We start from the raw sequence: 16,719 nt of genomic DNA on the forward strand, positions 1-16,719 counted from the left end.
TGTGACAGTTTCAGTTGATTGACTTTTTTGCTTTCTTATAAAATTATTTAAAAAATAAATAAAAACCAGTTCTGTGCTTGAAATCGGACGTTTCTAGACTCTGTTTGTCAAGCGATTTTAATGCCTACTACCTACAATATAAGGTTTAAGAAGAATATACGAATTTTCGGCTTGTAGCTTCCTCTTAAGATAATAAAAACTAAAATTCTTAAAAACTTAATAATAACATAATTAAGTTTGATTTACATTAATAAGAACATTAAATTGAGTTCTTCGAATTTGATTGGGGTATGTTGTCAGACTTTGATGTGGAGGGGAGGTGATGGGAAAGAGTAAGGTTAAAACTTCAGATCTGATCACCAATCATGGCTAAAGCCATATAAAGCACCTCTACGATTCAATCCTGAATGGTGACGGTGCTTCACTCGAAAATATAATCATCCAAAACGAATTCTCTTCTAAAAGTAAAATCTATATCTGACTTCAGCGGCAACAATTATTATCTCAAGAAAGATCTTCCGCGGAACATAAATTTCTCGCGAGAAACTTAATATCTGAACTTATTTACGTCACAGTTATATTTGACTTAACTTCGTATTTATTTAAACTGTAGATTTTCCTAGAATCGTAACCGAGTATATTTCAGGGCAGACAGCTAGACGAATGTTACTAGAAGAACCTGGCTGTTAAAATCTAGTCATTTGTTGTTCGGTTTAACCCTTTAGTGGCGTAAGTATATTTGAGAATTCACAGAATGTAAAATTTGTTCTTACTTCTCTATAGAGTAAATAAAAATTGACGGTTTTCGTTTTACAATTATTTCTGGCAGTACTGGCTTTGTGCTCTATTTTATTTCATTGTGTTTCAAGTACTCTTTCAGGCGATGGCCATGTTTTTACACGGTGTCCGGAAACTAGTACCTAGTACCAGCGGGCAACTGGTAAATAGCATTGATTAGCAGAATTTCCATCGAGAAAAGTCTCGTCAAATTTTAAAGATGTTTATAAACAAACTGTTGAAGTGAAAGTAATTTGAAATTATTTCAAATATTATTAATTTCACAAAATATTTTTTACAATTTATGACGATTTTGAAACAATTATAACCATGTACATTCAGATTTAGAATAATGCTTCAAATTCGTGTTTATTTTTTTTTTTGTAAGCAAACATCAACGTCCAAAGAAAAAAAACGACAAACTGGTCTGTGATTTTCCTTTTCTATTAATTTTATGTAATATAATTCCACGTAATCAGATACTTGCCAAGCGTTATATATAATCAAAACAAGTTGCCATAGAATATGATGTAGAAACATTAGGCCAGTGCAATTAGCGATTCGCGATCGAAGTAATTCCGGTAGTCCCAATTTTTTTATATGTTATATAAACTGATCCCCTGATGTAAAATCTGAGTTTCCGACCTTGGCGCACCTGTGCTCGCGCCGCCATTTTGAAAAAACTGGCCGAAATCGGGCCAAAATCTAGTTTTTCCCAAATATCTCATTTCCAATGCAAATTTCGGCTAAAGTATTTGAACAAGTATAATAGAACATAAAATAACCTACAACTTTTGTGAAAACAAATTTCTTCTATCTCTAATAGGTACCGAGGTAGAAAGTCGTAAAGGTGCGTATATTTTTTAAAAAACAAGTTTTTTGCGCGAGTAGGTTTGGTTTTTTATAAATACCTCGTTTCCAGTACAATTTTGTGAAAAATTTATTGATAATAATTTTGTAGAAAATAAAATTTCGTTAAAGAAATAGGTATATAATTTATATTTTTTATCTCTATTACGTATCCAAACTCTAATCCACCAAAACCAGGCCAAAAATTGAAAAGAGGTTAGGTGTTTTAAACTTGGCATTCCTTGATTTTATTTTTCTTTAACAATTATTGTTCTATGAACATATACGTTGACAACAATCGTCATGCCTGTGTCAGACCTAGCTATAAATATAGTAGATAGACTATTTCAGCATATCGGTCGCCATACATTCCCAATGGGAAGACCACTAAAATAGGCCAAGCCACTACATTTGTGCTCGCAGCTTGGTCTGACATGCCTATCAACGTAATCACAACATACATTTAAGATTATTAATACAATTAAGATGATAAGGTACATAAAAAAGATAAGGCCCAATTTTACCAGTCCAGCCCAGAGAATCATTTGATATACTTCTTAGTATACATTATCCAACGCCATAACCATAATTAACGTCTCATTGTAAAAAAAAATTATGACATAATTATTTTTTTTTTTTTTTAAGACAACTACATTTTTTATGTAGTTCATTGGCTGGATTCCACAGAGGTTCTCTTATAAAAACAGATGCAATTAATATTTCGTCCATTTTTCTCTTCAAAAATGCATCGCGCCTAGTGACAAAAAACCAACACGTTCGTTCACTTCGATACCCGCAAAGCGACTAGCATAGCGACTAGCTAGACGCCAAGCGCGCAGTGCGGCCAGTCGCGAGTGTTCTAGAACGTTTGTTTTACTAAGCTACTCGCTAGGTGACTCGCTAGACTCTAGGCGCTAAGCAAGCCGCCTGCCTGTGCGGACGTGGCCTTAAGGTTTATCATAGCCCGCCTCACTAGGCTTAGCCTGTGTTGAGGCAGCTATCTACCAAGTTTATTATAGTACTATAACGTACCTACAATTATATAAAAATACGAACACTCAATAGTTAGGTAGCATCAATATCAAAACATCATTTACCAAGTTCTTTTGTAGTCCTAATAATGTACCTACAATTATTTGAAAATACATACAATAATTAGGTTGCATCAATAACTGCGAATTTGGATGAGTGCACCGGTTAAGGCCCTATCATTACTTTTGATCCAAATTTTTACGCTATCATTGAAATTTTTTTTGCGAATGACATGTTTTTATTTGATCAGAAAGAATGTTGTAAAGTCTTGACGCAAGATATCTAAAGTTTCGTTGTCCAAAAGTAGTATGCGTTACAGGAATTTGAAGTAAGTCTTTGTTATTGCTTCGAGTATAGCGAGTATTAGATCTTTTTTCGTAGTATGTATGTATATATAGACCGGTCAGTGGTTGAGTGGGCATAGCGCTTGGGTCTCACCCGAGCGTCGCGTGTTCGATTCCTCGGCTGGCTAAGTCCTCCATCACAACACAAGCAACATTTTCGGCTTTCTGTGGTGGTAGTAGGAGATTTTCCAACATTGTTGGGTTATTCGTAACCCGGGAATGTTTGTCTTTCTTTTAAAAAAAAATAAAAAATATTTGTGTATAGGTGAGTGAGTATTGTTTTTGCGTATGTCTGCCGAACATCAAACACATTCATAATATTAAAGATTAAATTCGAGTCAGTAGTTAGAGGAAGCCTAAGAATTAGTTTTATAATAGCTTTCTGTTTTATGCAATAAGTTGTGCATGAAGTTTTCCTATCGCTCCCCAAATGATATATAAAATGTCCCCCTAAAGCACTTTTAACTCTTGATCGTCCCACGAGTTGCTTAAATCGGCCATGGGCGATATTACCCAGTTTGGGAGTCGCCGATTTAAGGCAGAGCAATACCAAGTAACGCAAAATCATGTGTTTTTGGTTTGAAAATGCCTCAATTTAATACTGTAAGTATAACACATCTTGGCATTTTTATAAGCCCAGAAAAAAATTAAGAATCAGGCCTATAAAAGCGCTTTGAAGTTCAAAATCTCCTATTTACGAACCCAATTTCGTTTATTGTTTTATGTGGCGAAATAAAATTTTACTTATGAACTTAGGATATTTTAATTAAAAACTGCGACCAGAACACACCTTTGAAATAATCGAGATTTTTATAAGCCCAGATAAAAAGAAAGTTTCAGGCCTATTAAAAACTACTTTAAAGATAAAAATCACCTACTTAAGAACCCATCTTCGGTTATGGTTTTATCGTATAATATGGCAAAATAAGTTCTTTACAAAATGATCGTAAAACATTTAAATATTTGTGCCTGAATATATAAAACATATTTTGGCGATGTTATTTTCCTGCAAAAAATCAAAATAGGCGGCCGGTGTTAAGCGGGAATTTAAACCTTATAAATTATAAAAATGCAGAACATCTCTTTAAATAATGTCGTCTCGCTTGACAACAATGAACTTAAACCCTTGCATATAGAAAGAAAGGGCCTTAGTTTAAATTTACTTAAACAATTAGAAATCAATAAAAGAACCAATGACCCTAATATTACATTTATTAATCAAGTAAGGAAAATTATTTATTCCCCTCTTCTAAGTATGTTCACAAAACCTAAACAATATAACACATTTAAATGAATTAACAGCAGCCACATCATTATTAAACAATTAAGATAACATTCTCAGGTTCTCCTAGTGAGGTGTTCACGTAACATACAATATCACCCACACACAGTTTTACCTATATCAACCTATGTTCTTTATTTTTTATACCTTTTTTCTGTACTTTTTTCTCTGTACTACAATATAAACCACTGTAATCATTTGTAAAATGTGTATTCAAGAATAGACATAAATAAATAAAATAAATAAACATTAATATGGGGAAAACAAACTCCGAAATACCCCCACAGGATATGAAATCTATTGTCACAATTATTTTATCAGTAAATCGGTTTAACCGGTAATAAATCATTTTAAATTGGAAGGGGTAAAATAGAATCATATAAATAAGTCGTCTAAACGTGGTTATAACCACAGTTTGAAAATGGACTGAAGAGCCGAAACAGCTGTAACAATAACAAAAACCAAGAAATACTTGCAGAACTTAATAATTATATTATTACATTTAATTTACATTAAATTTAAAAATAAATAAAATGGAGTTCTACGAATTAAACACAAAAACAATAAATACATAAGAAGTGTTATTGTTAGTGGCCCGATTCCAAATCCCCTGAGATGATTTTTTACGAAAACGTCGCTGTAGAAATGATCCAATCATTATTATTATTACCCCAAATATGTACAAATTTCTATATTGGAATATTATTTATTATACATCAGTGAGAAATTAACGTGTATGGAACGATTTACATTATAAATACCACGCTATATAAAATGTGTCTGTCTAATGTGTATAATATTATTATTATTTGAGATGAGTCTGCTTTTATGTAGTTTATGCGCCGCAATTTCTCATACGTTTTCCGCCATTGCTATATTTCAATGACTCGTTAAGACGAGACAATAACTTAAAATAAAGTCAGAATCTTAGTGAAGAAGCATTGCACACAAAGATTTGACGTGCGACCCTGGTGTATTGGGTTATTGGTTACTGCGCTTGAATTTGCCCTAGAATATCTCTAAATTAAAGTGGGAATCTTATATATACATAATAATTTTATGGGAAACCAAAAAAGTTAATCAAGTGAAACTGTCACAGATAATCTTAGCTATTATAGTGTATTTTTTAAATGTTGTTTTCTTTACGCGTTCATACATTTCTCTTGCAAAAATATTTTTTTAGTAGTTTGCATTCATATTTTTTATTGAGTAATTTATTATTTTGTTTGTATTCTACTCAAGCGAAACGATAGGAAAACCTTCAATTTATCTAAAGCATATTTTTTGGTATTCACAATGTACACCAATTCGTTATAAAGATTAATCAAAATAGTGATTTGGCATTAAACTTCGCCTTAACGACATAAGTGATGAAGTCGTGTAAAAATAATATTCGGCGCGCGGCCCCAGCGTAACGGACGGGACCTACGGTCGACTTTGCCCTAACAAGCCTAGAAAATTGATCTTTTAATGAAGTTTATTTTAATTATTTCTGATGAACGTATTACTAAAATCTCAGAAGTTTCTAGAAGGATCCCTCGGGAAGTTACTAATTCATCATCTAGAAAAATATTTTTAATTATTTCTGATGAACGTATTACTAAAATCTCAGATGTTTCTAGAAGGATCCCTCGGGAAGTTACTAATTCATCATCTAGAAAAATAAAATCTAGTGCTTACCGCTAACTTTTTAAAAACCTTTTACGTAAACTATCTTAATGGTAAGGTACTGTTTTTATTAATAACTTACATTCGTAGAGATCGCTCTATATCTATAATATTATCGTTGCGAATTCGTCGGAATTAATTATAATGAGAGCCTCGAGCAATCCCCCGTTATTAGAGTCTTGTATCGCCTTAAGAGGAAGCTACAAGCCGAAAATGCGTATATTCTTCTTATACCTTATATTGTAGGTAGTAGGCATTAAAATCGCTTGACAAACAGAGTCTAGAAACGTCCGATTTCAAGCACAGAACTGGTTTTTATTTATTTTTTAAATAATTTTATAAGAAAGCAAAAAAGTTAATAAAGTGAAACTGTCACAGATAATCTTAGCTATAATACTGTATTTTTTTGTTGTAAGTTGTTTGCTTTACGCGTTCATATTTATAAAATTATGAAATATTGAAATGAAATTCTTTTTTATAAAATTATTTACAAAATAAATCAAAACCAGTTTTTTGCTTGAAATCGAAGTTTCTAGACTCTTGTTTGTCAAGCGATTTTAATGCCTATTGCCTACGATATAAGGTATACCAATAATATACACATTTTTGGCTTGTAGCTTCCTCTTAAACAAACCTTACAAATCCTAACCACAAAAAAACTATCATCATTTTATGTTTACTAATCTAGTAAACTGTTTTACTTGCATGATAAGTCGGATACTGACGCAAACTTGAACATTTTGTTGCGAAATATAATCTTAACATATAAAAATTTAGACTGCGTATGTTTGCGCTCGCAAAACTCGAAAAGAAGTCAAACGATATCGCTGAAAATATTATAGTTTGTTCTTCTTAGTGTCAGGAGTGTTTAGAGAGTGGTTTGAAAGGTGTAAGAAGTCGGACACGCCTGAGTAATACTTATAGCAATTATTTAATCTTAAATAATTGTGTGTTTAATTAAAGTTGTTTCCTTTACGCGTTCGTACATTTCTATTGAAATTTTTTTTAAAGTTTTATACATTTATATATTTTATTGAGTAATTGATTTTTTTTTTTTATTCTACTCAAGCGAAACGATAGGAAAACCTTTAATTTATCTAAAACATATTTTTTGGTATTCATAATGTACACCAATTCGTTATAAAGATGAATCAAAATAGTGATTTAGCATTAAGCTTCCCCTCAATGCAGTGAATGCAGTCTCTCGTGTGTAGGAGGAACGGATAATGTACGCAAAATGATTTACTGATGAATGATGTTAGTAACTTCAAAGTCATCGCGTACCTCAGTTGGACAGGGTTCTAGCTTCACTTTACCTCGTTATGAGATATGAGGTGTCAAAATTTTCTTATTGACTATTTACCTTTATATATATATTTAAATAGAACGTATTATACTCGTAACTTAACATTATAGGACATATCTAAACGTGCAGATAGAATCATATGCAACCAGTTAGGGCATAATAATTAATTGTATGAGGTTCTAACTTCATTTTCCTGATGCCATTCCAAGATAGGGTTACGTTCTAATTAAATATTTTCCTAAAATGCTTTGAACAAGAATGCACCTCAAAATCAGAAAAAAGTTAAATATATTATAATAAATGTTTTTGATAACTTTGTCACCTTAGAACATAATAAGGCAAAGTTAGAACCCTATCCAACTAAAGTGAAGAACTACACTACTGCGCCCCGTAAAAATAACCAACTGTTAGATACAAACAAAATGTTCAAAGTATGTTAGAACCTCGTAAAATAAATGGAAACTTTAAAAACTTGATGTTAGAACTTCGTATATGGAAATACAACACAGATAGCTCTGAAAGTTATTTTGGTTTTACCAATGAGCAAAAGAATGGTTTTGCATAATATTGTCAATTTTGAAAAAAATGTCAATTAGAACCCTGTCCAACTGAGGTATCTGTAGCGATATAACATAAAACATAACATATATATGATTCATGTAGTTGTGAATGATGAATACTTGGTGAAAATCTTTGTAAAGTTTGTTTGAGAGTTCAGCGAAATATTAATTTTGGAGTACTGAATGAAAAGTTGTTCAAATTAGCGAAAAATACTTTTACAGAATTTGAACAATTCGTCAAATTTCAAACGTGATTTTCAAGTTCTGTGAAAGTTCTTTTCAAGTTCTATTATTATTTCAGATTTGTGATACAACTGGTCAATAATGATGTATTAACAGAACTTGAATAGAACCTTCACAGAACTTGAAAATCAACTTTGAAATTTGAAGAATTGTTAAAATTCTGTGAAACAACCTACTTAATTAATAACATTTCAAATGAATTTCTGACTTTAAAACTAATAATTGTTTTTTTTTATTACAACAGTTTCACATTTAACATTAAAGTAAATAAATAAAAATCAGAAGTATAAATAAATGATTTAAAAATAAAGTGAAGTAAAAAAAAAATAAACATGCTATTCAAACTTGTGATAACAATTGAAAGACGTAATTGTTTGAATAGCCATTGTTATAATACGTCTCGTCGCGTGTGATAAATTGTATTAACCACTGTTCATTGAAAAACAGTGCCGTGTCTTGGCCTCTGACGTGACTAGTGAGACAAGATGACCGTAATCTATTGTTTGTGAAGAACCAAGTGTTTGTGTAGTCAAGAGTTGCTACAGTTTCAAGATGATTGGCCCATCTTCCCACATCAGCAAGTTCTTGCTGAGTCTCTTCTTCCTGCTTCTCGTCTTCTTTGTCTTTATGGATGTCAACATGATTTTGAGGATCCAGAACTATCCAATAAGCAGAGATAAGCAGAATGCTCCGACCAGTTCAGAACTGACAGGAAATTGGACTGCCTACTCCAATGGATCCAAGAAAGACGACCTGACAGAGCTTTATAAGAATCTGCAAGAGTCTGTCAGTCATTCAGTATATTCTTCCACGCAGCAAAATTTGAAGAAACCTTTTGAACCACGAGAATACGAGCAAGATACTTGGGTTACTTGTGATATTAATCCATTATGTTACCCCACCGTAAAAGCTCTAATGTTGGATCACACGAATCACTACATCTTTGCTCCAGTAGTGTCGATCTTAGATAACCTAATTGGCATATCAGCAAGAATGCCATACATCACACCAAATTTGATATCGTATACTCACGTTGGTATAGCGATAATTGCCGGTAAACTGATTTCCATCGATTCTCTGGCTTATAGAAGGCTCGGTGTTGTATTGTTCCAAGTTAGGACATTGCTGGATGATTTGGACGGTCATGTAGCGAGAGCAAGAAAGCACGTACGCGGAGAAAGGTCGGAAGTGGGAACAGCAGGATTTTACATTGATGGATTCTGTGATCTTTTAGGATGCATCTGTCTTGTTATCGGCATCTTTTGCTTCTTGAAAAACAATCCCCCTAGAAGAGGCTACGTGAAAGTACACACTGTATTACCCCATTACAACGAAAACATCACAACGAAAGAAGCCACAGACACAAATGGAGAAGTTGGCTTTGTGTACAAGCCTAAGGTATCAATGGAGAGGATGTTGAGAAAGCTCTTCCTGTTTTCTGGTCAATTATTGGTATCGTCTATGGCGTGGAATCGCTATATCGATATCTACCAGCAGACTTTGGAGCGAGAAGAATCAGAGATCAGCGAAGCCCAGCTGCAAAGACAGACGATTGCCTTTCGGTCTGGACTTTTCTTCGCAATTTCCTGGCTGTGGAAGATAGTCAACGTCCACAGCTTTCTTCACTGCATCGTTTTCGCCATCTTCTGCGACAAGCTTTGGGAATTTTTAAGATTCATCCAATTCGTCGGTTATGGCCTGTTGGTTGCGTCTATAGGACTGACCGAAATGCACGTTATAAAAGTGCAAAGTTATGTTTTTAAATTGGTAAATAGTCAGGCACCATCGTAAAGTGAGTTAGTTCATTTACAAATACATTTTAAGTCTCTTTTATCAAAGGTAAACGAGGCTTAGTTTTTATACTACTCTTTATTTCGTATTAGTTTTTTGTTACTTTCTTTTGTAAGTGAATCGATTGATTTTTTAAATATGTTTTTTGTTAAAACTTTGTGATGAACAATTTTAGTAGTATATTTTCTTTACTTGAACAAATGTTTCATTTTTATATTTTTAAACAGTTTTCGAAGTGGAATGTCGTCGTGATGAATAGTAGCGATGATTGCATATTATACTTAATCATTTGAGAAGATAACATCAGCAACTTTAAATGAAAATAAACGGTCGCTACTAGGACTCGAACCCAGAATCTTTAGTCTTTGTCTGGCGTCTCTAGCAATTGATCTATTTCCATACTCTATCACGTTTTCGTTGAAAGTTGTTGATTATCTACGTCGATGTTTAAATAATATAACAATGAGGTTTGTAAGCTTCAATGTGTTAGTCTTAATAAATTGAATACTGTACTGTTGATTTTTTATAATTTTTTTCGTGCTTTGATGAAGGACATCAGAATTGGTCGTTTGCAAACAGTGTTGTTATGACTTGCCATGATTCTAAACTGAATTTAAATGCAAAAGTTATACTTTTGTTCTGGAGATAAAAAGGGTGCTTCCGAAATGGGACGGCATTTTAATATATTATTATTAGTAGTTTAAACAAAATATAACCGTTTGGTTTATCGGACAATTTGTTTTTTGAAAATCGAAATTGTTGTGATGCTTTTTGAAAGCAAAAATTAAACTGGCCAAAATGAACAGTATCATGAATATTTTTTATCGATTGTTATTTACAAATATTCAAACTAAAATCGAAGCATTTTTTAGGAGCGCCATTATTTAATTTCCTCAGTGTTTCTTTTCCTTGTCAGATAAAATATATTAATTATTTTAAAATATTAATATTATTTTGACACGGTAAAAACATCTGATACTTGATAATTTTAGTTTGGTTTTTCATGATAACTAAGCAAATGTAATAATATTTATTACCTAGAGTATTTTCTTGCCAATTTAGTATTTTAATATCAGTTTTTTTCTATAATTTATTTTTAACTTAAATTCCCTGTTGCTTTCTATTTAAAATAATGTTTTATTAAATATGATAATATTTCAAATTTTTTCCGATGCAGGATTTATTCTATTAATTAAAATGATGCATTTATTCCTACTGAATAGAATAAATTTTTCTCAAAATATCTTTAATAGAATCAATTTTTCAACTTTAAAAAAATCCTAAAAATTTATTTAAAAAAATTTTCTTCAATTTATGTAGCCAATTCATTTGTAACTCTCTCAAATTTTAATTTTCTACTAATTATTATTACAAAACTAAAATATCTACATATTTGTAAATTGTATTATGAATATATAATTAAGTAATGTTTGTTAATATCATATTACATTGAAAAAATGTATCATTTGTCTTTCGTCAATCTTTAAAGAACAAGTTTAACTGTAATATTTACATTAATAAACGAAAATCCACCTCTTTTTACGACTTTTAAATAATATTTTAATTTTTTTATTTAGGTATGGCTTTAAAGTTTTGAGAATTTTTTTTTACTCCGAATATTTAAATTTTTTTTTGTCATATTCATCTTATCCTCTGCATTTTTGGCGTGTCCGTAAGTCTGATGTAAGCTCTATTTCCACTTAATTATGTTGTAATAGATCAAACATAAAAAAATGAGAAATAATATTTTTGAGCTGATTGGCCTATTGGGGTCGAAAATTCTTATATAAATTGGCAAAAAATATAACACCTCCAGGGATTTTGTTTTCAGTGTTTTTAATGTATTATTTATAAGTCGCTGTTCATTGTTTTATGTAACATCACTCGAGAAAATCATTGGCAGAGCCTGGTTTCTGTTACGACGAAAAAATAAACTTTAATTTGATAAGTTTTAAGTACATAATTATTTTGCCTTGTTTTTAATATTTCAAGGAAGTCTAGAAATTTAATGAAATGGATTTTTTTCTATGGCAACACCGAGTAACATCGATTTTAGAACAAATTTTAATACGTTGGTGTGTGAGGTTATGTTTAACTCCCGATTATAACAGATGGACATTTACCGAAAAAAACGCCAATTTCAAAAATATTATTATTATTTTTTTTTATAAGTGTGTGTTTCTTTCGTTTTATTTACATTTTAATATCCACATAGCACAGGACGCGTGAAAAATTACGGGATATAAAAAAATTGCCACGTCCGAGAATCGAACCCCGATCAACTGCAGACCATAATGCCACCAACTATTGTAAGAACGGCGGCATAAATTCATTTAATGTACCTAATAAGAATTATGTATTTTAGAATGTTATCACATCACATCCGAAATTATATTGTTTAATAATGAGTGGCTTCTTTGATGTTAAATTAAAAAAAAAATACAAAAACAAAAAAAGTTTGAATATCAAATTTCTCAGAATATTATCATCACTTTTCGGGTAGTACCTACACTAATTTGTGAACCGTTTTTTTATTTTAAAAGTAACATCCTTTTACTTTTGAACCATCTTGGTGTTACCATTTAGAACCATTTAAACGACCGCTCCGGCCTAATTGTTTTCTAGACTTTCTCGAAGGACTATAATTACTGTGACGTACCTGTTTTTCGGTCTGGCAGAAATGCCCTCAGACTGTACCTAAGGTTTAAAGTAAAAATAATTATTAATACTTAATTAAGCAACACTGTACAAAAAAATGTTGTTACATTATGTTATGTTATGAATATTACGAATGTCTATACTTAATATTTTAATGTAAAAAAATATGGTATTTAATTATTATGTTACTATGTACAGTCGAAGTATGCGACACTTAAAATAATCAATCGGCCCTACTTGTAAAGATGTTTTTTTAAAGAAATAGTTGACTGAAAATTGCCAATAATTTTTTTATTGTACGTTTTAATTTTTTTCATGTAACGGCCGTTGTCACAAATCTAATTTAGCGACCGCTGAGCTATAATTTGGCTTAAGAGGAAACGCGAGCGCCGAGAATTTTGAATAATAGGTATTTTACAAAACTGTCGATGTCCCTTGCCCCCGAATACTGAGCGAAAGGGGCAACTACACTTTTAGACTTATTATACCTAAATTAAATTGTAAAAATTGAGGTTTTGTATTCCCCTGTTTTCTCCTTCAAAAATGGATCGATTTTTAAGATTTTTTTCACCAACTGTATCAAAAGAAAATTTTCTATGTCTTTAAGTTATGCTTTTTTAAAAATACACATGTCAAATTTGTATGCTGAACGTCTGTTGATGGCGTTAAATACTAAGCAATTTTAATTATTTTAAGTAACCTGTCAAATAAGCAGAACGTAGGGCTTGAAAATTTGGCAATAGTTTCAAAATCCAATTTTCAAAATAGGGGAATACGTTTGTATGGACAAAACGCCTCTCGAGTTTCCTCTTAAAACGATGTCTTGACAAAAAAATTTAAAGCAAATTGTGTTTTCAGTTAGAAAATTTGATGACTCAAATTAATATAGATGGTTTATTAATACTGTGAGTAGAACACGTAATCTTTTACTTTGTTTTAACTGGTAATATTAACAAGATAAGTCTAGAAAAATGAAAGTGATCGGAAAGCATTTTAATATCAATTGGTGTAAAATTAAATGAAATATGGGAATATAGGTGTATTATTGCCACCAGCACAAGCACCAGACAATTTGACTTTTATCGGGTTATTCATGCATCGCATTTATCATTAAAATGTCAGTATCCTTGGATAGTTAGTTGGTTGAGCCGTTCTCAGCGTCGGGTTCCCACACAAAAGTCTGTGTTCAGTCTTACCCAGCTAAGTCCTCCACCATTGTACAAGATTTCAGCTTATGGTGATGAAAATAGGAGAAATTCAAATATTGTCAGCTAATTCTTATCTTCGCTGTTCGTCTTTCTTTTCGGCATTGCCAAATATCCGACACTTACTTAACCATGGCTAACGATAGATTGCATTATAGTACTGTGTCGATCGTGATCGACCCGATCACGAACCACAGATGATCAATAGGGTCACTATAAAAAAAAGATTCGATCATCCGTGATGGTGTGACGAGCAACTATAGATATATGGATTTTGTAAACCGGGCGTCTCGAATCGTTCTTGCGACAGAAAAAAATAGATTGTACATATCTGAAACTGAAATAGGCTATTGCTGGTGTTCCAGCCAGAAATCGCAGTGACAGTCCATTTCAGATTAAGGCGATGCACTACGTCGTGTAATATTTTAAATTGAGCCGCTATCAATAACAACCCTTACGTAGATGGCGATAAGGTTTAAATTCCCGCTTAACACCATCCGCCTGTTGTGATTTATGCAAGAAAAAAATATGGCCAAAAAGTGCCTTTTATTTTATTTTGTGGATGTTCAGGCATAAATATTTAATTTTTTTCCGATCATTTTATAAATAACTTAATTTGCCACATTATACAATAAAATCATAACCGAAAATGGGTTCGTAAGTAGGAGATTTTGAACTTTAAAGCAGTTTTCATAGGCCTACACATAATTTTTTTCTGGGCTTATAAAAAGACTTATCTAAAAAATACTCGATTATTTCAAAGGCCAAGATGTATTCTACTCGCAGTATTTAATTAAAGCATCTGAAACATTTCTAGGCGACCAAATTTTTAAACCAAAACCACATGATTTTGCATTACTACGTATGGCATCGCCTTAACCATATCTATTTCGGTTTCGCAAGAACGAGACTCGAGACGCCAAGTCTGCACAATTTATATATCTATGGTCTGCGTCAACACGCCGACATTTTTTCTATGTTCAAAAGTGCCCGATTAAAGATCGGATATTTTTGACCCGATCACTTTGCCGGTGGATCGCGATCAACCTGGGTCATATAAAATGATCGATCGACATATGGCTAACTGGTTACAACGGCCTATTATGTGAAGTATTTTTATACTATACTATATTTTATACTACGAGTGCGTGGCGGTAGTTCTAACTACTATTTTTGATATCTAGTTAAATCACTATAATGTTATATTGACGCTATAAAACTAATTATTTAATTAACCTATTTTTTTGTTTTCATACAATTGCCATTTCATTTATTTTTCTTTTGTTTAATTTGATTATCTCAATATCACTTATTTGGAGTTGTTACTGTATTGAAATGGTAATGATGTAACAAACAAAAGTAATTATTTTTTTAATGATAAACTTATGTTTATAAGACAAGGTTTTTATGCATAGCACAAAGGATAACAAATTATTATAAGCATTTATTACTCGCCTGAAATATACCCATACAAATTGAAAATATCTCCCGTGTAAAAATAAATAAATAATATTTCAAAATATAATAAGCAGTAATTGTCAGTTAAAGTACTTGTACATATTGAATTATTTGGCGTGTTGGGAATAAGTCGACGTAGCTCTGTAGTCCAGAGCACCTGACTGGACATCAGAAGGTGCGGGTTCTATTCCCGTCGGCGGAATTTATTTTTACTAGGGACATATTTTCAATTTGTATGGATATTTCACGCGAGTAATTTATGCTTATAATAATTTGTTAAAACTAAGTAAAATCAGATTTACATGTTTTGGTCGAATATTTAAAAAAAAAAATAGTTATACGTGGTTTATTTAGATTTTTTGTTTCCAACAGTAAATAAACTCTTAAAAATAAATTTCAAAGCATTATAAATTTAGAAGGAGCATGAAGTAATAAACAATGTTAGTTTAAAAGTTCTCTAGATTTTAAAGTTTTCAAATTCAAAACAAAGTGTGATTTTTTTTGCTTAAACTTTTTGGTTTACCTTGTTGATGTAAAATAATTGCGATATTTTCCATGTTTTTTTTTGTTCTTGAAAAAAAATAAAACATTAATATAATTAATATATTTTTATGTTTAGGAATTAATTTTGTATAACGATTTTTGATTTGCCGCCCAAACGACATGTTCGTTTTTATTCGTGGATTTGGCGGCGTTGACGTCACGCCGGGTGACAGCCGTCTTACCAGCCAGTGGCGTTTTCTCTGTCATAATGACGTTGTAGCCAGTTGGAAACATTTCGGAATGTGCGGTTTTTTTCAAATCGTTAATTATGAATGAAAGTATAAAAATTACACATTTTTAGTACAATTATCATAATCAGAAAATAAAGTAAATCTTCCACATAAGTTAACGGCGTTCTTAGTTTGCGAAATACGCCATTATTATTTATTTGAGAAATTGAGTGAAATAGAGTGCACGTAATTTCGATTTTATATTTAATTTTTATCAATTTATTTATAATTTCATCATCTCGAACGGGTGTGTACAATCGCTTAAAATAATAATAACAAGATAATTTTTTATATTTTTGTTGAGAGAATTGTTTAAAAAAATTTAACTTAATTTGAAATTGTGATTTTTTAAATTCATGAAAATATTATTTGATTTTTAAGTCACTTTTGTGTTTTATAAAAACATGAAAAAATACAACCTGTGTCTTCCAGATATGTTTTTTTATATTTTTAAAATTTTATATAAATTTTTTTTTTTAAATACATTCTTATTTATACTTATTATTTTATAAATTCCCGACGTTCCGATGCTAATACGTGTATTTCTAGTATTATTGAATATAAAATGATTTATTTTAATTATGTGTACAACGTGTCGAACTAATTTCTAAGAATTATTAAATTATAAATTTAATTTTTTTTATTTGTACGCAGAAAAATATATTAGTACGTTTTAGTTGCGTCAGAATAATTTGTATTTTTTATTTTATTTTAATGTATTTCTTCAAAAATGTACAATAACAAACTAAATATGTTACCGTGGAGTTTAAGTT

General features: G+C 31.3%; 2 protein-coding genes across 2 annotated transcripts in view; both read left to right on the forward strand.

Moving 5' to 3' along the window:
- Positions 1-16,719, forward strand: part of LOC149409718 (putative ATP-dependent RNA helicase DHX35) — a 156,511-nt gene that overhangs the window by 75,861 nt on the left and 63,931 nt on the right. The gene's annotated exons all lie outside the window — the stretch shown is intronic.
- Cpes (Ceramide phosphoethanolamine synthase) lies at positions 8,318-10,744 on the forward strand. The gene has a single exon (XM_089649516.1). The coding sequence runs from the start codon at positions 8,614-8,616 to the stop codon at positions 9,850-9,852; it is 1,239 nt and encodes a 412-aa protein (XP_089505642.1). The 5' UTR covers positions 8,318-8,613; the 3' UTR covers positions 9,853-10,744.

This window comes from Hesperophylax consimilis, chromosome 30 (assembly GCF_061612785.1).
Source record: "Hesperophylax consimilis isolate HC1 chromosome 30, BYU_Hcon_1.0, whole genome shotgun sequence".
Taxonomy (NCBI): domain Eukaryota; kingdom Metazoa; phylum Arthropoda; class Insecta; order Trichoptera; family Limnephilidae; genus Hesperophylax; species Hesperophylax consimilis.

Excerpts from the sequence above, each read along its gene's own strand:
- Cpes (XM_089649516.1), top strand. The coding sequence starts at position 8,614 with ATGATTGGCCCATCTTCCCACATCAGCAAGTTCTTGCTGAGTCTCTTC.